Below are 21,643 nucleotides of genomic sequence, written 5' to 3'. Positions count from 1 at the left end.
ATATATACGCTACTCCACAACAATGGAAGAAACATTCAGTTTTTGACACTTTTTTTTATCGAGGACTGTTTTATAACTTTAGATGTGTTTATATCATGCAATTTCTCTTACTTACTAATAAATTTTAAATCTTTCATTTCTGAGATTTGAGGGATCAGTAATAAATTTCGAACGGAAACAAGTATTTTTGAACACCCTATTCCAGATAAGCTTGTAACTTGCATTGATTACTTTGGTTATTGTTCATAATGATTGCATGAAGTTTCATAAACTTAGCTTAAATATTTACAATGAATTTGACGTTAAAAACTCATATTTTGACTTCTTTTTTTTTTTTTTTTTTTTGCTATAACTCTAAAAATTGACCAACAAAATTAGGCAAAATTTTTAGGGAATTTTTCAATTAATAACAAAATTATTTTAAAGCTTGAAAGAAATTTGTTTAAAATTGTGCAAGATATGAACAGTTCTTTCATTCTTCGTAAGCGAATTTAAAACATATGTCTCATAATTTTGTATCATATTTAGTAACTACAGAAGAAAAAAATCCAATTTCAATTAACTTGAGCATTAAAAAAAATTTTAGCAATTTACTAAGTAGTCTTTTTACTTTTTTAAAGAAAGCTCATAATGATAAATGTTTTTCTCAAATTGTACTTTGTACTATCACACAAAATTTGTTAAAAATGACAAAGTCGTTTTTTTTTTTTTTTTTTTTTTTTTCTCAGGAAATGGCTAGAAACTTTTTTCAAGATATTAAAATCAGACTTATTTCGTTAGTTTCCAAATACGATTAACTACGAAATTATGAAAAATATTTCTTCCGCTCATGGGTAGTATGAAAGATCAAATTTTAAATGCTCATATCTTGCTCAATTTTTAACGATCTTCTTTCAAATTTTTAAAAAATATTTTTGTAATTTAAAATTACGCCGAAATTTTGCTTAGTAAGTTAGAGCAAAACACATAAAACAAAAAAATTAATTGTTTATAAAAATAACCAGATCTTCAATATTTAAGCTTACGTAATTTTATGCAGTTATTGCAAACAACAACCAAAGTGATGGATATAAGTTACAAGCTTATTAATATATTTTCTGGCATAGGTTGTTCAAAAATATTTTTTTCTCTCAAACTTCTATAAAAGCTATAAAGTTTATTCATAAGTATGAGACATTGCATGTCCCATACACTTTTAAAGTTAAAAAATAATCCTCTAGAATTTCATGACAAATTAAAAAAATTTCTGAAATTGAAGGCGTCTTTTCCATAATTGTACATTGTAATCAATACAGTTCCTGCCCAAATTATTAGACGTACTGTGAGATTCTACGTAAATTTTTAATTATCAGGTGATACTATACAGCTTTATTGTTTTTATGCTGCTGAAACCGGTTTAATCTTGTTTATGTTAGCGTATTAATTGGTTAACATTGTAATGGAATAATGTGAAAACAAAAAATCTTCTCTATAAAAACTCATTTTATGTTTAAATAGAAGACTATTGCATATAAACTCGTGCAAAACATGCAATTATTGAAACACTACATTGTACCTAATAATTTGGTCTAATTTTTGTTACTAATATAATACCTGATATAATAAATATACTATATTTATATCATATATCGTCTAATTTATCCAATTGTTGAATTTAAATTATATATCGTCTAATTTATCCAATTGTTGAATTTATATTATATATCGTCTAATTTCCCCAATTTATACACGAACGTAAGCAAGTATAAATGCACGAACGTAAATAAACCGGTTTCAGTCTCGTGAAAGCAATAAAGCTATATAGTATCACCTGATAGTCAAGATTTTACATAGAATCTTATAGCGCGTCTAATAATTTGACCAGGGGCTGTAATATATATGATATTAGGATGTTTTTTTTATAGAAAAATAATTTCACTGAAATTATTACCCGCCCCTTAAAACTGTTCCTTTTGATCATATTAACTTAGGTGTAAAGTTTTAAGTCTCTAGGTTGAAATTAATCCATACCGACTTTAGTTAGAATTTTCGATTCTGCAAGGTTGATTTAGAGCAAAGTTATTAAATATTATATACGCATTGTATTTTCATGTTTTGTTATATACATACAGTGATATTTTCATATTCTCGAGGCTACAGAATATTTCAACGTTTTTTTGCCAACAGGAGCCTATTTAACAGCCTATTTAAAGGCTTTTAGAAGTAATGAAAGCAGTAATACCAAAATTGCCTAAATAGAATAATATTTATTGTTAATAAAATAAGGAGTGCTAAGAAAATAATTGTTCTGAAATGGGAATAAATAAATCCTTTCATTTGTCATTATTGTAGTGCTTGCCTAAACAGAAATGGAACGAACGTTTCTGAAATGCAGTAGTTTTCAACAGAAATGGTCCTATAAGCTGTATATATAATTTTAGTACGAATTTAGAAAATACTGTTGAAAAATTATATTAATTTTCTTATTTTTATTTATTTACTTTGTACATACGAATTGATACTTAAGCGTAGAGAAACGCTATTAAAATCTAATGTATTAGTATTGAGTTAGGAGAGTTAAATTTCATCAAAACCTGTTTGATAGTCGGAGAAAATTGGAAAAAGATTATAGGAAACACCTTGAAGTTTCATCAGTCAAATAAGATTTATTTTGATATTTTCGATCCCGTCTTTCTCAATAGTGATNTTTTTTTTTTTTTTTTTTTTTTTTTTTTTTTTTTGAACTTAAGTTATTATATAACTTTGATTTCACTTTTAACAAGGATTCTAAAAATATACATTAAGAGCAGTAATATTTATATATCTTTTTCACTCACTTCAAAAAATTTTTAATTTATTTTCTAGTTTTTATCTTTTTACACGATTGCACAGTACTCAAAGAAACTCCCTGAATAACTTTTGATCGAATATTCGCGCACTCGCTCCTAACGGCTTAAGGGGTTGACTTCAAGTAGGCAAACGATATTTTAAGTTACGAAATCAGACACAAAAACGTACTTTTTTCTGAATAAACATACCATTTTTTAGACGGATTATGATTCTTTAAAATATTAAAGGTAGCCGCTATCCGGGAAAAAGGGTCCCAAAAATTTGGTCAGAAGAGTGTTGGAAAAGTTGGACCTTTAATGTTAATACTTTTGCTTATTTACTTTTTGCTTTTTTGAAGTTCAGTTAATTAAAATTATTATTCAATAAAAAATTGTGATATTTGCAATTTATTAGTGATCAATTAATGAACAAAGATTTATATTTAATTCATTATAATACTAAACAGAAAAATGTCACTTACTATGACATAACATTTAAAGAGACGTTTAAATTAAAAAATACTAGTTTTACACAAAAAAATACATTTTTAAAATAAATCGTTTTATAACTAACGATTTCCATGTAAATTTATTACAATATCAAATAAAATAAGCAAATTACACTGTGATATGTAAATAAATAAAAATGATAATTTAATTAAACTCCTATAAGTGATAAATAGTTATTTAGAATCTCTTATAAATGAAATAAGGTAAAGGAATTTTATTAACATTAGAGTTTTATAAGTTCACATAATTATTATTAGAGTTGTCACACAAAATCTTCTCCCATCTAAACTAACTTTTTTTTATGTTTTTGCGTCTCATTAAATTAATAATAATTGTTAAGCATATTTTAGCCCCTTGAGTTCACAATTTTTTTGCCTTCGTTCACTATAAAATAAATGCTGCACAGGTTGTTTCATGCTTTATTTTGAAAAACGCATTTTCAAAATAATAAACTGATATTCATTGCAATGATAATTCACAGTAGTAAATTGACACCTTTATCATAGCTGATTGAAAATATTGTTTTTTAAATACGAAATAAGCAAAGAAGTTAACTTCATATATTTATTTTTAGTTGAAAGTTAAGAAAAATAAAATGAAACAAATAATAACTATAAATAATTGTAATGCATTATGTTCCGTGTATGTATGAACCATGCATATGTGTCTCATTCATAAATTTACAAAATACATATCTCCCATGCATGTATGTATAGTATATTTATGTCGCATGCTTGTATGTACATTGTTTGTAAGTCCCATGCATTCATGTAGAATGAAAGTATGCGTCCCATGCGCACATGTAGAATGAAAGTATGTGTCCCATGCGCACATGTAGAATGAAAGTATGCGTCCCATGCTCACATGTAGAATGTATGTGTATCTCAATCATGACTGTACATATGTACACTGTATATATTTCCCATGCATGTATGTTATTATTGTGTGTTTGGCCAATGCGTGCAGTTAAAGCCGTTCGTATAACTTTTGAACACGGATTGTGTCGAAGAAATCTCATATGTAAGCAAAAACACTCTGAAGAAATGTATTGCATTTGAGAGTAACTCCTACAACCAAAATTGTGACAATTCTTTGTCATCATAGCTATTTCAGGCTATGAAGTGAATGCAAAAACCAAATTAAAAGGAAGATTTCAACCAAAGCTGAAATCTAACCCCAGATTCTTCATGTAGAGTTTTGGAAAGTGTTACAACTTCCGTAGGCCAAGAACAGCAGACTAGATGGCCTGACTGTCAAGGACTGTGAAGACTATCGTTGCAGGCATGGATGTCTCAGTGTGGCGCTTGCTTTCGTGACTGACAGGTGCAAACCTAGTAACGTTAAATGCGCCAGTGACAAAGAACGTTCAGTGCCAACCATAAAAAAAGAACACCTGCAGTACTTTATGTCTGGTTTTTCTGCATGAACTTGGCCAGACATAGATTTTGTGTTTATATAGGACATTCCACAACTATCTTTTAAAATTATTATTTGAAATTTTGTTTTGCGAGACATTTTTCAAGATAAATAAATTTTTGTTGTTGCTGATGAATTTCCTATATATTGAAGGATATCTTTTCAGATGCATTTGTCGTTTGATATTTCATTGTAATTAAAAAGCACAAAAAAAATTTTATTCCGAAAATAAGTTTTCCCTGACGACAAATGTGAGCATAAAAGACTAAATAAGGCGAGCTTTATTACTCCGCATGAAGTTTATTAAGATATTTCACATAGTGCTTTATAAGCCTCAAAAAATCCTATCAAATCGGGACATACAGAAATATTCAACATTTATTACAAAGTGTCTTCTTAAAAACTGGACACTAGATGTGACATTAGATTGTATAGCGGATATTTCAGGCGCCTCCAATAAATCCCTCGGGTTTATAAAGTCCCCCAAGTTCCCATAACAAATCAATACCTCTGGGGGTTGTGTTCCCTTGTCTTCTGGATTGGGTACACGAGGTTACGGAGTTGAACATTGGTAGCCATTAATTTGAATTTGGGTCGGCTATTCAACGATGGTTATAAAATAAAATCATAGTAACGTGAAATTAAAATGTTTTAGAAAGCTCAAAAGCACGCAAACAACATGTCCATAATAGGAAATCGTCCCTATCAGCGTAAGATGACATTTCCGGCCATGGTTTCCTAGGTAATTCTTATGATGTACACAACTTTCCCTAGAAGTTTGGAGTTTGTTGCAACATATACGGGACATTCTCTATCTATCTATCTATCTATCTATATATATATATATTTNAGATAGATAGATAGATAGATAGATAGATAGATAGATAGATAGATAGATAGATAGATCAAAAAGTACTTTTACTGAAATTATTTCGCCCACCACTTGAAATTGTTCTTTCTGATTACATTTCCTTTTACTTTACATCTCTAGGTTGAAATATACCAACTTATATATTGAATAAAAAGAATTTTATTTTTAATAGAAGAAGAAAAAGAAAGGCTAGCTTCTGAAACTTTAGAGGAACTAGATTGGTGCTTGGAACAACTAGAGACTATACAAGCTCATCGCTCTGTTGGTGATATGGCATTTAGTAAAGTAACTATTCATTTTTTAATTGATTTTTATTTATTATGTCATCAACAATATTTAAAAGAAAAAATAAGTAACGTAAATTTCATTTCTCGATTTAAATAATTTTTTGAAGTCATACAGGAATATACGCTGTATCTCGGACAAAGATCAAAGACAATATTTTAGATTACTTGTCAAAGATGAAGTAAAAAATTTGGCCAATTAAAATTTAAGGAAAAATGCAATCAAAGCGTGACGAGGAAAACAAAATTTGCATTAGGAAATAAATTTTTGTATGAGTATCATTTGTAAATAGTGTATGTTGACTCTCTCACTGCATAATTTTTTTTATCAAAAGCTATTAAAAACTGCGTATTTTTTATTGCGTATCTCAAATCTACTTATACTATTTAAAAGTTAGAATATGCACTAAAATTTCTTTACAAAATATGTTTTTTAATATAGAGTTTGATAACAGAAAAGGTTGCTAGAAAAGTGAAACTAGAAAAGTGAAGTTTAAAAAATTAATCTTGTTTAAATTATGATTTATTTTATTGAATATGAAATTTATGAAATATAATTTATTTTATGAAAGGTGAACTGTATATACTAATGAAAATATGCGAAATGCTTACAGAACATTTTTTAGATATGAAGTTTAAAATGATAAACTTCGAAACAATGCTCGAAATAAAGTATCACCTCGCATTGCACCAAATTCACATTTTTTATTATTTTTTTTTTTCAAAATGTCTTACACTTTTTTTTACGGCTACAAACAGCACACTTTGAAAAGTGTGTCCAAAATGTTACAAAACATGCTTGTATATTTTGCAGAAATATGCGCAATTAACGCCATTTGTTAACTCAGTTCTTAATGAACAATTAAACATCACAGAAAAGCCGAAATGAAATCATGAACGTGAAAAGAGCGGGTTGCACAATTAAACAGACGCACGCCGATTAAAAACAAAGATGCACGCGGGTTGCGTAATTTTGACATTTCTACAATGTCTCTAGAAATTGCAGAAAACGCGGCATTTTATTGACTACAGACAAAAAAAAATAATACTTGGTATCATTTCTGAATTAATTAAATCCAAACAAAATTCTCATTGCAATTTATTGAATCATAGAAAATTCCCTCTCATTTCATTTATGAGGTCAGTAAAAAAGAAAATATTAATGATTGACTTTTCAAATTATCGTTAGGGTTTAAAAGCGTAATAATAATTAAAATATTCGGGTAACTTTCACTTGTAGTCATTTATTTCATTGAACTACTTATTTTAACGAAATAAAAAGGATTATCCGATATCTATTTTATTCCAACTTGGCTACAAATAAGTCAGTTCAGCATTATGCTGTTTAAATAAACAAAATTTTCATCTATTTGAGCTTTTATTATTTCAAACTGCGCATTTTTTACAAAGAAATAAGCTTAATATTTCGGTTACCTAGGATTGCGCTATTGAAACAATCATAAAATAATTTAGAAGACAAAAAGCATTAATTGTTATTTATCAAAGATATTTTCATTAGGATATGAGATAAGTTCTTCATGGATTTACACTATTTTTATTCATATCTAAATAAATAAGACTTTGTAAGGATGAAAATAAAATTCTAAAATTGACTTTTTCTTTCTTTTTTTTTTTAAAAAAAAAGAGGCATTTTATAGAGAATTGGAAGAATGGTAAAACGTAAGAAATGGTTAATATTTATTGCATAGCAATTAGCTATCGATTTATTTTAATTCATTTGTTTGTTATCCATCGAGTCTTTTGTTTCCTATTTTCAAACCATAGTATATTTGGGAGTTATAAAGGCCTATTTGAAAGGGTGCGTAGCGTTTTTAAAAAGTGCTCAAAGGTGCTTATTTTCGATTTTCGTTTTTTAAAAGCTCTTAAAGGTGCTTTTTTCATTGGGTGTTTTTAGAAAGTGCTTAAAGGTGCTTATTTTCGATTTTCGTTTTTTCAAAGCTCTTGAAAGTACTTTTTTCATTGGATGTTTTTAAAAAGTGCTTGATTTTCAAAAATGACATTTTTTTCTTTACCATGACAATTTTCATCACGTATTATGGAAAAACGTGCTTATCATATTGTTCTATTCAAATTTTTCATAATTCATTCAACCACGATCTGTTTCAGCGTGCTGTCAGTCCATAGCATATGAAAGCGCCAATCATTTTGCAGGTTTGATGAAATACTTGCTGGTCTGCATGTGCGAGCTGGCCTCGGTGATATTATTGCACTCTCATGTGTATTTTGCAAGATTTCCCAATTTCAAGCTTCATTTTCCACCCTCTAAAATCGAACCGAAAAATCTCTCGATCATTTTTTAATGACTAGTATAATCAAAAAAAGAGTTATTGTCAAAAACTAATTATTTTATCATGATCATGTGAAGTCTTTAAAAATTATTTTGCAGTTTCTTAATGTATATAGTGCTGAAAAATATTTTTTGAGTACATAAAAAGTAATTAAAAGATGCTTATTTTTTGTTGAAAGATTTGATAACTTCATATTTTAAATGAAAAAAAATTTAGATTAAAACTCGTAATTGTTCCATTTGAGATACAAACCAAGATACATCATTGTTGATGTAACTTTTTTGATGTGTTTACAACCTAAATTTAAGTTTCAAGCCGAGCAGGATGTCATTTTTAAAAACTTGTATTAAGGTTTGCTACTGCTAATAATACGACTGGCAAAATCAGGGCTCGCATAGATATATTTAAAACGATATCACAATACAATGTGATGCAGAGAATTTAGCATAATCATTGCTGTGTGACTTATTATAATATAACGATCACTGAATAATAAATATTAAACATTTATAATCGTATGAAAGTTTGAAATACTCAAATGCGTTATTCTAAATATTTCGGTATTAATAATATCGTATTTAAAATAAAGGATTTTAAAAATGATGTAGAAATTGCAGGATCGGAAGTAAAAGAAACTAGGTAACTGCTGAGAATTACATTGATTTAGACGGCATAGTCCCGAATTGAGAGCGTCTAAAAGCTATAAGTCAAATTTGAAATTTTAGTATCGTAATAACAATCATATTAAAAATATCATTAGTTGAAGAACCATGCAAAACGTTAAAACGAAAAATAACTGCCTAGAAAGTTATCGGAAAATTATGCGGATAAATAATGGAATACTCGCGAATAAAGCGCGTCAAAAAGTGATTACTCAAATTTAAAATTCGGGTAACGAAATGAAATTATATTAAAAATACCGAAATTTGAATGACCGTATTAAAATGCCATAAAAACGAAAAATAACTAAAAACAATGACCAAAAAACGACGTGGATTAATGATTAGAATAGCGCGAATCATGCGCATCAAAAAGTGATTACTCAAATTCCAACTTTTCATACTGCAATATCATCGTATTAATAATATCGTTGTAGAAAAAATCTAGTGGAATCTATTCTATCTCACCGAAAAAAAGATTAAATCGTCATTAATCGAGAGTACCAAAAAGTTATAACTCTAATTCGAAATTCGCGTGACATAGTTACATTGTACAAAAAATATCAGAAAAATGACGTGAAAAAAGACGGTAGGTACGTATTTTATTTTATTTACGTCGCACTAAAGCTCCACAATGGGCTATGAGCGATTGTCTGGGAAACATTCCCGAGAATTATCCAAAGACAGTCCATCACAATTTTGATCCACTGCAGAGGCTCCGGTAGCATGACGATCTGTGGGTGAAGTTGAGCACTTTATGGTAGAACAGTTTAACGAGGATCGATCCCTACGTTGGTTGATTAAAGTGGTCACCCACCCGCTTAACTGACGGCAGCCAGTGATGCTTGACTTCGGTGTTCTACTGGAAACCTTGTCTTTACGATCAGTTCACTGCGGGACGAAAAGTCGACGAAATCACGCTAGGGTTACGAATAGTATTTATGTCAGATTCTTTACCACTTTCCCTTACCAGTTATTTTAAAGAAAAAAAAATGCAAAAAATCATCATATTTTTTTTGAATTTTATTAATAAATACAAGGAACTGAAGCAAAACATAATACACAAGTTTTAAGTTGAAATTTAATTTTTTTATGTGTAAGAAACATTAATTTGCTAATAGTTTACTATCCCGAATTATCTCGGGCAAATGAAAAAAAATTAGTCTTCATATGATAGTTCTTAAAACAAGGAACGACACAAAGTGAAACTTTTCACACGTCAGTGAAGAAATACGCCATTTTTTTTTTCTTGCTTCTTACTCCTAAACCATCCTATGCACCAGGAGTGGCCACCAAGCTCCTTGATAGTCGAGCCATTTTTCAGAATTTGAAATTTTCCGCGAGGCGCAATTAAATACGTATTTAAAAGGTATGCAAAAAAGGCATTAAAAATTTTTTTTTACATAAATTATATTTATTGAAAACACATAAGTAAAAGTACAAAATATGTGAATTGAATTTAAGTATTAAAAATTAGACACATATATTTTACTTCTCTTGATAATTCTTCAAAATTTGGAGAATAATTGGTGACAGCACTTCTCCGTAATTCCTTGAGATACTGGTTAGTTAATACTAATCGGTTTTTTCGATTTTACGAATTTTAAAGTGAACTAAAATGATTCGCATAAGTACATTGTTCCGAATATTGAAATAATTCGACAAGCAGCCTTCTTGCATCTCTATTGATTCTAATTCTCTAGATGCTTTTTGGGTCATAATTATATTGGAAATGGAAAACTCACCTTGAATTGAACAACGTTGCACTTAGTCTTTCATATTTGTTCTCAGTAGTTTAAAAGATATTTTGAAACACATACGGAACGATAATATTTTTTTAAATTATAATAGCACAAAAATGAAAAGGGAACTCGGGTACATTTATCGAGAGCCACAAATAATTTTTCAAAGAGCCGCATGTGGCTCGCGAGCAACAGATTGGCCACCCCTGCTATATACAATCGCACGAACCACGTGTGCAGTCCCACAGTAAATTTCTCAAATAAAACTTGGCAAACTTCCAATCACAACAGATAAAGTTTTCTGCTTCCGACCAAGAAACAAAAACAAAATAACAAAATGATAAAACATGATAAAATACATGATAAATAACATGATAAAACAAAATGTACTGACAAATTCTGCAACGACCGAGTTTTCTCGGGATGATAAATATTTGCAATATATACATACCCGAGTTAACTCGGGATAATCAGGGAAGTGATTGATAAGATTTTGCTTGAAATAAAAAATCCTTGGTATTACAACTTAGATTAATGTTTTTTAATCTCTATTAATGAAGAAGGTTAAATTATCTACCATAGTGGAAGAAAATAAAAGAGTTGTGCTTCCACAAAAATAATTTTAATAAATGATATTATTTGAGATAAATGATTGAAAAAATGCCATTGAAATCTGACAAATCCCAATGAATGAAGATAGGCATTCCTACTGTGCAACATAAATTTGTTCTATAACCCTAATGTATTAAAAACCAAATGATTTCTGTTTTCAGTTTAAGAAAATGCTGAATAAAGAACTAAGTCACTTTTCTTCCGAATCCAAATCTGGAAGCCAAATATCAGATTATATTTGTAGTACGTTTTTAGGTAAAGAAATCAATGGTAAATATCGTTTTTATCCTTCTATTTAAAAATATATCTCTTTAGTGACACTAAAGGAATGATTATTTTGAATAGATAAAAAACAAGAATTTGATCTTGATACTCTTAAAGAAGAAGATGAAGAAGGAACAGAAGAAATAACCTTTGCACCATTACCAAAATCAAAAGGTCGAGCTGGTCAAGCGATGTCTAGAATTTCAGGAATTAAGAAAACTGTTTGCCATAGCAATAGTTTTAGTATATTACCAAAATATGGTGTAGATACTCCAATGGAGGAAGAATTAGGATTGGTAATATTTTTGTTTACCTATTGATCCCTGGACACTATAACATTCTAGGTAAAATTATACTTATCAGGTGATACTATGAAACTATATTGTTTTTACTCGGATAAAACCGGTTTGTATTTTTCTACGCTGCTGTATCAATTGGTTAATATTGTAAAGCATTAAAAATAAATAGAAATAGAAAGTATACAAGCATATAAAAAATCTCCCGAATGAAAACCCATTGCATACATGTTTAAATATAAAAGTATCGCGTATAAACTCNGCAACTTCCGGTTGGGCAGAAATAAGCATCCATTGACTTTCCATGATGACGTCACTTCCAGGCGGGCAGAAATAAGTTCCGCCGCACCAAAACCTCTGCTTACTACTATCGCGTATAAACTCGTGCAAATCATGTAATTATTAAAAAGCTACAGTGCGTCTAATAATTTGATCTAATTATTATAATATACTAATATAATGCTTGGTATAATAAATATTCTATACTTATATAATATATCTTCTAATTTATCCTATCGTCTAATTTAACCAATTGATACACAAACAAGTGCAAACCGGTCTCATAAAAACAATAAAGCTGTATAGTCAATCACCTGATAATTAAGATGTTTCATAGAAGCTTATAAGGCGTCTAACCCTACAATAATGGAAGAGACATATTTCTCAAGAAATACTTAAAGGATTATTTAATAACTTTAAAGATGCTTAATTCATATTTAGCAATAGGACTTAAAGCTTTCAGAGGTTTGGGAAACCGACGATAAATTACAAAAGAAAAGAAATATTTTTGGACACCCCAATGCCTGAAAATCAAGCAATAAACTTGTAAGTTGTATCGATTACTTGAGTTGTTAATTGAAATAACTGCATAAAATTTCGTAAATCTAGAGTAAATATTTATGGGGGCATTTTTATAAAAGATAATTTTTAGGACATTTTTATAAAAGACTAATTTTTGCCTTAAGATTTTTTTGCTGTAACTTTATAAATATTCAGTCGAATTAAACAATATTTTTGGAGCAATTTGAAATTAATTACCAAATTATTTATATAAAATGTTAAAATTTATATAAAATTTTATTTATATAAACCAGGGCTCGAAAAAACTCAGAAATTTTACCCATCCCCGCGGACGGCTTGTCCAACAATGCAACCGTCCTCCGTTGAAACTAACCCGTCGCTTTTAAATAAATAAAAATATAATTTTCTCCTATTTATTACAAACATTTATATAAATTGCACAATGAATTAGTCGTTACTAGGATTACATTATACAGTAATAAAAGAAATACTAGGTTACTAATAGTAACCTAGTATTTCTTTTATGAAATAATTTAAATGACAAGGGTCAAGTTATCTGGAATGTCAAGTTATCCGAGGGTACTGCGTTTTTTAAATGAATCAAATATGACGTTTGCCAGTTCCACAATCAAGCCAATGATTTACAGAGGTTTCTGAACAGAAATCTGAAAGGGGTTTTCNTTACCCAACGTTTCCTATAACTGAAAGTTCCCAGACGTTTTCTCTTAGGTAGTCCGATGAGACCATTATGAAGGTAAACAAGCAGAGATGCCAACTTGCTCCGGACAGCAAATATAAATTTTAAAGTGGTAGTTTATCAAATGTGATTCTTGGTTTAATAAATTCAATTTAGAACATTTTTATCCACCACTATTTCTAAATAATTCGTAGGCTTACATAATTCACCACTTTATAGTACTTATGTTATGCTATACCTTTTAAAAAGCAAGCAAATATAGTCAAATAAAGTCAAATATATATATATATTTTTTTAATTATTATGGTGTGTCTGGAGCAGTTGGCATCTCTTAACAAGTATACGGTAGAGTCATTTAGTGGAAAATCTATTAAAAATAAGAAAGTGGTAGCAAATATATGTCTCAAAATTTTTTTTAATTATTGAATATAATTGGTTTGTCATATTTACTTGTCTACCACTACAGATTCAATTCTCAAATATATATGATACATTTCTCTCGGGTACTTTTAAATTAGAATTTTGGGTCATGGTTCAACTGGTTCACTTTTTAAATAGAGTGCGCAAACTACCTGTAAAAAAGCTTGTGGAGGTTTTGTGATGTATGAGGTGATGTATTATCACAGTGATATCTCATATGGATTATTAATTTAGTATGAAGCTGTTACTTGATGAATTTTTTTAAAAAGTAATATATTTGTTAGCTGTTGGGAAATTTTAGTGAACATCACGAAATTCACGACACAATATTCCATGGTTAAAGATTTTCATTAAGCATTGATAAATTCGACAGCCTTACTCTATAATGTAATACTTGAATGATTAAATTTTAAAAATTCTCTAGTAAATGTGCTAATAATATAAATAATAAATTTCTAGATTTGAAGAACCTTTACATCCCCAGGAGACATGTGATTATTCTTCTTGGATGTTTTGGCATGCTGACAGTCTACACCATGAGAATCAACCTTAGCGTAGCAATAGTGGCCATGACGAACCATACGGTCATGAGTCCTTTAAATAGCTCCATCAGTGAAGTTTCAGAATGCCCAAATCTTATTGAAATTCGTTCCACGGATGAAGTCCTCACCCCCTACACAGTAAGAAAACAATATATAAATATCAACTTCTCCCGTTTTTACCCATTTGTGCCTTTTAAAAAGATGGTTTATTTTTATTTCTTTAAAGAGAAAAAGTTTCTTTCATTTTGTAGAAACGTAGTTCTATTTATCATTATAGATTAATAATATAAATTTTAACAGGAATTGGACAAAAATACTGAATTACTTCTATGTTAACTCTATATAAATAATGAGGAATTTTTGTTAAATAGATTTAATTCTAATAAATATCATGTTTGACCATTCTGTTTGTGATGTAATAAATTGAAAGTCCAGATAGCGTGTAAAATGAAACTAACTACGCCTAACCTTAAAATAAGTTTAAATGAGCAAAAAATAATACATTTAAATATAAACTTAACCACCACTAGAATAAATTTTTACAAAAAGCGTTGAAAATTGGCAGCTCTGCATACGTATTATTTTCTCATATGTTCTATATATATATATGGTGTCTCAGTTAAACGTATCATATAGCAATGCGGGGTCGGAGGTCGGAAATGCTTTCCTGCAGCGGTGATGTCCACAGAAGCACCATTAAGAAAAGAGACCGTAAGTGAAAAATCGTTTTAATAATACATTGAAAAATGCATAAGATACATGGGTCAAAGTAAGAGTTCGAAGCTTCTGCCACCGGCTACAATGCGCACCTCACTTCTCTGGCGCATGGACATCCGAACATTCTGCTGTACTCCAGGCATATCTCGAATTTCTCCGGCAGCTACTGCGATTCTTGCTACCAGCTCCTCAGCATTGTCAACAGGGGTGTCATAAACCAGTGTTTTCATATGGCCCCAGAAATAAAAATCAGGACATGATAGGTCGGGTGACCGAGGAGGCCAACGCACTGGACCACCATGCCCGATCCACTGTTGACTAAATGTCACATCTAGGAGGTTACGAACATTTCGGCTGAAATGGGCAGGGGCTCCATCGTGTTGGAACCACATTGTCTGTTGCGTCGATGCAGAAATCTGTTCGTCTCCCAAAAGTTGTGGCAATACTAGCAGCAGAAAGATCAAGTAATTACGTCCGGTTAGACGAAACGGTAACAGGTAAGGTCCGATTAGGTGATCCATAATACCGGCCCAAACATTGACCAAAAATCGAGTCTGTGCTGCACGACGTCGTATTGCATGCGGGTTCTCCTCCGCCAAGATATGGGCGTTTTCGTGTTGAAAATTCCTTCCCATGTGAAGGATGCCTCATCGGAAAACAAAACTTTACCAGGGAAAAGGGGATATGTAGCACACTTTCCAAGGTACCACTGTGCGTAAGCAATACGAGGTGCATAATCATCCGGTTGTAGTGCCCGGACACGCTGCATGTGAAACGGATGCATGTTGTGTTCTCGGACAATCCTCCAGACGCTTGAACGGGAAACCCTGAGTTCGTGCGGCTCTTATCCGGTCCCTGCCAGCTCGTTCAAATGAACCAGTCTCAACTAACCTCTGGTGCAGGCGTGCAAAGAAATTATGACTGGGAATACTCCTCGTCGGAAATCGTTCCGCATAGAAACGCTGTGCTGTTGGCCCACTAGAATCTGCAGCCCCGTACGCCTAATGCATATCGGCTAACTCTGCGTTCGTATAATCAGTCATCCTACTAACTTCGCGTCCTTGTGCTAAATAACGATTCCTTGCACGAAAGCTCAGAACTTTCGTACAACGCCATCTACCGCTTTTGGAAAGCATTTCCGACCCCGTATTGCTATATGATTTCGAGTCGTCAGGATGCACCCTACCCTACTTAAACGTTTAACTCAGACACCCTGTATATATATATCTGCAAAGTTTAGACGTTGATATATATGTATATTAAATTAGCATTTTAACTAGTTTTTGGTTAACTAGTTTTGTTAATTAATTTAGTTTTTGTAAATTGTGAAAATAATAAACGCATAAAACTTTAAATAACTCTTCTAAGATTTTAATTCTGAATTATAGTAAATGATCATAAAATATAAGTGATAAACTTAAATTTTAATGCTTAATGTATACAAATTATTAAAGAAAACAATTCAATTTCATAAAAACTTTAATAAGAAAGTCTGTTTTTGTTGTTTTTATAAAAGCCAGCCGGTCGGACTTTTTTCAAAAAGAATTTGGATCCTGGATTTTTCTTGGGAGCAATATCTAAGTTATAGGACTAAATATATTTACCATAATTGTTACCCTTTTTTTTCTTTCTTTTTTTTTTTAAATAAAATTGGAATTAAAATTCATATATTTTAAACTCATTTCGGAAAAGGTTTCTCTCTTGCTACTTCTTCTAAAACATTCATTTCCTTCTTGTCAAAATATTATACCTTAGTTTAACAACAACTCAAAATATATTAACTTTTTATGTTACATTTATTGTTTTGAATATTTAATCTAGGCAATTTCACCTGAAAAAATTAGCGATTTTTTCGGTGCAGAGCACAAATTTGTCTTCTGCGACCAAAATGTTTTCCGGGAAATACGTTCAATATTTTATTCCCAGGAAAAATCCAGATTTTGCTAATATTTTTTTAGTGCAATATAAAAAATTTCTGATAGTGTATTTGAAAACTAGAAAAAATTTGCTACAAGCTCCATGCCAAAATCTGTCCGTAAACACTAAGCTAAAAACTTAAGCTATGGCAACAATGGCTATAGCATTGAAATGACGTCTCTTACAGTACTTTAACGGAGAAAAATCAAGAAGAAGTATTACTAGAGATTTGAAACTAATAAAAAATTCTACTGTGAAATCTAGTTACATATAAAAAATATCTTTTTGCCGATCTTGCGAAATTTTTATTTGGTTTCGACTTCTGACAACACTCATGTGAGTTTCTCTCTCCCCTCATCAATTCAATTCCAGACCCCTTAATCCCCGCCCCCACCTTCTGTTGAGCATAATTTTCTTAAGAACTTTCTTAGAATCACGATTTTTGGTTATTCTTTTTTCTTTTTCATGAAAATAAAAGTTGGAAAATATCCCCAATTTCATATTTTTTCTAAAAAAAAAACATTTTCTAAATATTAACAATTCGATGCGAATCAAAAGTTTTAAAAAAAATGACCATCTAGCAAAGTAAAAGAAAAAAAAAATTTAGCAAGTTTTGTTTCATCCTTTTCTAATAATAACATCTAATGTTGGCTATAATGAATATGTTACCCTATGCTATGAAGTTTTCAAAGGCATTCAAGCTTAAATCATTACACAGAAAATTGCATAAAAAAAATAAAGAAAAATCTCAGTTTTTTTTTTGTTTTTTTTTTTAATTTCTTGAATACAGATTTAATAACAGAGGAGATTGTAATTTTCTAAAGAAATTATCAATTTTTTACTCTGTAAGATTATTATTTTTCTTCACATAAACTTTTTGTTAGTTTTGAATGTTAAGAGTCACATTCTAAATTTTAATTTCCTTAAAATAAATTATTTTTTAAGTGACAGTTAAATATAAAAGGAAAGATACTCTTTAAAATTATGATTTTAGGACAGTCGTAGAATATTAGAACAAATATAAAATTTAGGGAAACTTTATTTGCATGAAAAATGAAAATTATTAAAGTGTCCCCAAATTTCGTGGTTTTAGGACAGTGTTTTAGAAAATTATGTTTATTAGTAAAGTGGAGAGAAATTGAAGGGGAATAAATTGATGAGAGTATAAGAAAATTGACATGAGGGTTGTTCTAAATTAAGCAAAAATTAAGAAGTTATACAAAATGTATGATGAACAAGATATACAATAGCTCTATTGCCTGAACTAATTCTACCATAACAAACCTTTATTATTACATAAGAATTAATCGGATTTTTGAATTTTAATTTCATTTAAATATTTGTTTGCAAAACTTAATATTTACACTATTTTTGAAAATATATATGAAATGCATTAAAATAATTTATACACGGGATAAACTTGAGCATACTAAAACATATGCATTTTGTGAAAGAACGTAGGATCTGAAGTGACATGAACGCAAAAAAGACACGGTAGGAAAAATCTGTTTATTTACATGATGAACGCATTACATGTTTTCGAGCGAGCGTAATGAAAAGGGGAGTCCTCAAGTAAGTTGTGGATGCTTCCATATAAAGAAGTTAGAGCCCACAAAAATCGCATTCTGGAGATCATAATGGACCCTAATTTTGAACAATTATTGTGCTTCTAAGAAGATCATTTTTCGGTGCTCAACAAGTCACTTCCCGTATACATGTTTAAGTGCGATCACCTTGTATATGGGTTTTTGCATTAAAAAATTTACTGGATCCTTCATTTTATTAGCCACCATTTATTTAAAAATTGCATCAAAAAAACCTTTCGAACGAATCCAAACTTTTCTATATGACCCATGATATCCCAGAATAAAATAATATCAAATATATTTCTAAAACATGAAACGATTGAAGGACGGGGAAACTGATTTCAGGAGCACGATCGTAAAAATAAAAATATGCGCGAATATCACAAGCATGTATTTGCATGCAATTCCAAAACAAAATTTACACTTTTTGGACAAGAACATTTTATGTCATATCGGTTGACAGGGGTGCCCGTTCATCATCAAGTCGTTGAAACCTTCTGGTTGCTTAACCTCTGATTGCCTAAGGAAGTCATTTTCACTGCTTTTGATTTCAATTGGAAAAACAATGATGTATATAATGACACAATTTCTCAGAATTTTGTACAACGTATAATTTTTTTAGTGTTAATATTTACTAATAACTTTCTATATAACTGTGAATAATATAAAAAATATTAAAAAATAATTTTAAACAAATTTATTTACATCTTATTTATTCTTTTTCAATGCAGTCATTTTGACTGCTTTTAGGCAATATAGGTAGATACTAAGTTTCAGTCTTTCTAGTGTTAAAAATAAAAGGAATTAATAAAAGAGCTAGTTACCCGAATCATCAAGAGTGAAGAAAGTACAGTCCGGAAGAAAAAACGAATCACACTGAATAACTTTCGTTCTAATGATCGGATTTTCACGAACTAAGTGTCAATTTTAATGGTTCCTGGGGGTGACCTCAAATATGCTAATTAATTAGTGCTAACTATTAATTATGTTACAAAATCAGACATAAAAACGTACTTTCTCTGAATAAACATGTTTTTTTTTTTTTTTTTACATATTTGGAATCCTGACCCTCAAAATAGACAAAATTTCGAAAAAATTGGGCCGCAATAAAGATTTATATTTATGGCGAAAGTTTAAAAATATGCCAAAGTACCTCGCCACAGAAAGTGAAACAATTTAAAGCAACCATAAAGAAACTGAATGAATGACGAGACGTCATAACATTGTGTGTCTCTGTTGCTATAGGCAACCAAGAGGGGAATTTTTCAATCTGCTTTCTGGGCGTAGAAAATAGTACTCGTTTTAATACTTTAAAAATAAAAATTTGAATGTAAAGTGAAAATTAAATTACTTTTGATTTTCCAATATTTCAAAATTTTAACGTTGAACTTATAATCTGACATTTTTTATTTTTTTAAAGATGTTATTTGTATAAAAATGCTGTACTAAAACCAAATTTAATTAAGTTATTATAAATTTATGAAGAGTTGTAGGGCTAATTGCTTTTACACCTCAGTTCAAGTCTTTCAGGTATGGAAAAGAAAAAAGAGATGCTGCAAAAAAATTTTGGGGTACGATTCTGATGCGCAATCANTAAATATATATATATATATATATATATATTCAAAATGAAGTTAAAACAAAGTTCAAAATGAAGATAAAATAGAGGAAAATTACAGACATATCAAAAAAGAGAGAAAAGGAAATATAATAATAAAAAAATAACAAGCAACTGGGGGAAAAATAATAATAATAAAAATCCGGAAAATAAAAGATATTATCTTTCATCAGCCCACACGATTATATCCGCAAAAAAGAGTGCTTTCAAATATTGTATCAATATAGCCAAAGTAAAATATATGAATACAATAGTGTGAGGAGCACTCAAAAATTTTTTACACATATTACAACAAATAAAATAGAACACAATAAGTATAAATAACACGTAAAAACAGAAAATAAAATTTAAAGAGAAAACAGAATAAAACATAATCTATAAAGCGAGTAGTGAATTCAAATGAACTTACGTGAGCGGGAAATTTTTCAAGAATGATTTAAAATATTTTCGTAACAAGATTGCCAGATTGCAAAATGTGAAAACAAAAGCGCAAATTGAGCATAACTAGAGGAGTTTAGTTTTAAAGTGCGTTCTTACTGCAGTACTGAAGTGCGTTTGATTTATTAGTTACCAAGGATGGGCCCGAAAATGGATGTGCGCAAGGTAATATTATACTGAATAATTTGAAAAAGTTGACTATGGATAATTTTAGAAAATAAATATTAATTTAAGAAGAAAATAGAAAAGAGAAAGAAACATTAATTCCCTGTTTTGCACATAATTTTAGCCACGGATTTGCCCGAAATGGATTTGCACATGGAAAAATTATATGAATTAATAAAGAAATTTTTTATTAAATAATTTTAGCCACGGATTTGCCCGAAATGGATTTGCGCATAAGAAAATTATATAAATTACCAAAGAAAGTTTTTAGTAAATATATCTACAATAATATACGATTAACTCAATGATTTTATATAGAATTTTATCACTTTAGTTGGGTATCCATTGTTTTTTATCAAATTGTGAAAGAGTTTATCGATTTGTTATAATTGCTATATTTGCTATATAAAATCATTGAGTTAATCGTATATTATTGTAGATTTAATGAATTATCATATATATATATATATATATATACACAGGGTGTCTCAGTTAAGCGCTTCAGAACTTCTAAGAGGGGTAGGGGGCATCCTGACGACTCGAAATCATATAGCAATGTGGGGTCGGAAATGCTTTCCTGAAGCAGTGACGTACACTGAAGCACCATAAAGAAAAAGGGACCGTAAGTGAAAAATCGCTATAATAAAACATTGAAAAAATTATATGGCCTCCTCGATCACCCGACCTATCATATCTTGATTCCTTGAGTCATATGAAAACACTGGTTTATGACACCCCTGTTGATAATGCTGATTGCAAGAATCGCAATAGCTGCCTGCGAGATATGCCTGGAGTATTGCAGAATGATTGAATGTCCATGCGCCGGAGATGTGAGGAGTACATTGTAGCCGGTGGCATAAACTTCGAACACTTACTTTGGCCCATGTACCATATAATTTTTTCAATGTATTATTATAGCGATTTTTCACTTACGGTCTCTTTTCTTTATGGTGCTTCTGTGTACGTCACCGC

The 21,643-nt window shown here is 30.1% G+C and overlaps 1 protein-coding gene across 5 annotated transcripts in view; it reads left to right on the top strand.

Annotated features, from left to right (window-relative positions):
• Positions 1-21,643, top strand: part of LOC107449376 (3',5'-cyclic-AMP phosphodiesterase 4C) — a 154,564-nt gene that overhangs the window by 105,181 nt on the left and 27,740 nt on the right. For all 5 annotated transcript variants that reach the window (XM_043047740.2, XM_043047737.2, XM_043047741.2 and 2 more), the window contains 3 exons: positions 5,777-5,889; positions 11,372-11,480; positions 11,556-11,770. In XM_043047740.2, the coding sequence (XP_042903674.1) occupies positions 5,777-5,889; positions 11,372-11,480; positions 11,556-11,770 (437 nt within the window). The remainder of the gene's footprint in view (positions 1-5,776; positions 5,890-11,371; positions 11,481-11,555; positions 11,771-21,643) is intronic.

The sequence above is a fragment of the Parasteatoda tepidariorum genome, chromosome X2 (assembly GCF_043381705.1).
Source record: "Parasteatoda tepidariorum isolate YZ-2023 chromosome X2, CAS_Ptep_4.0, whole genome shotgun sequence".
Lineage (NCBI taxonomy): Eukaryota > Metazoa > Arthropoda > Arachnida > Araneae > Theridiidae > Parasteatoda > Parasteatoda tepidariorum.
Note: the sequence above shows the minus strand (reverse complement) of the source record. Positions and strands in the feature narration are given on the sequence as shown.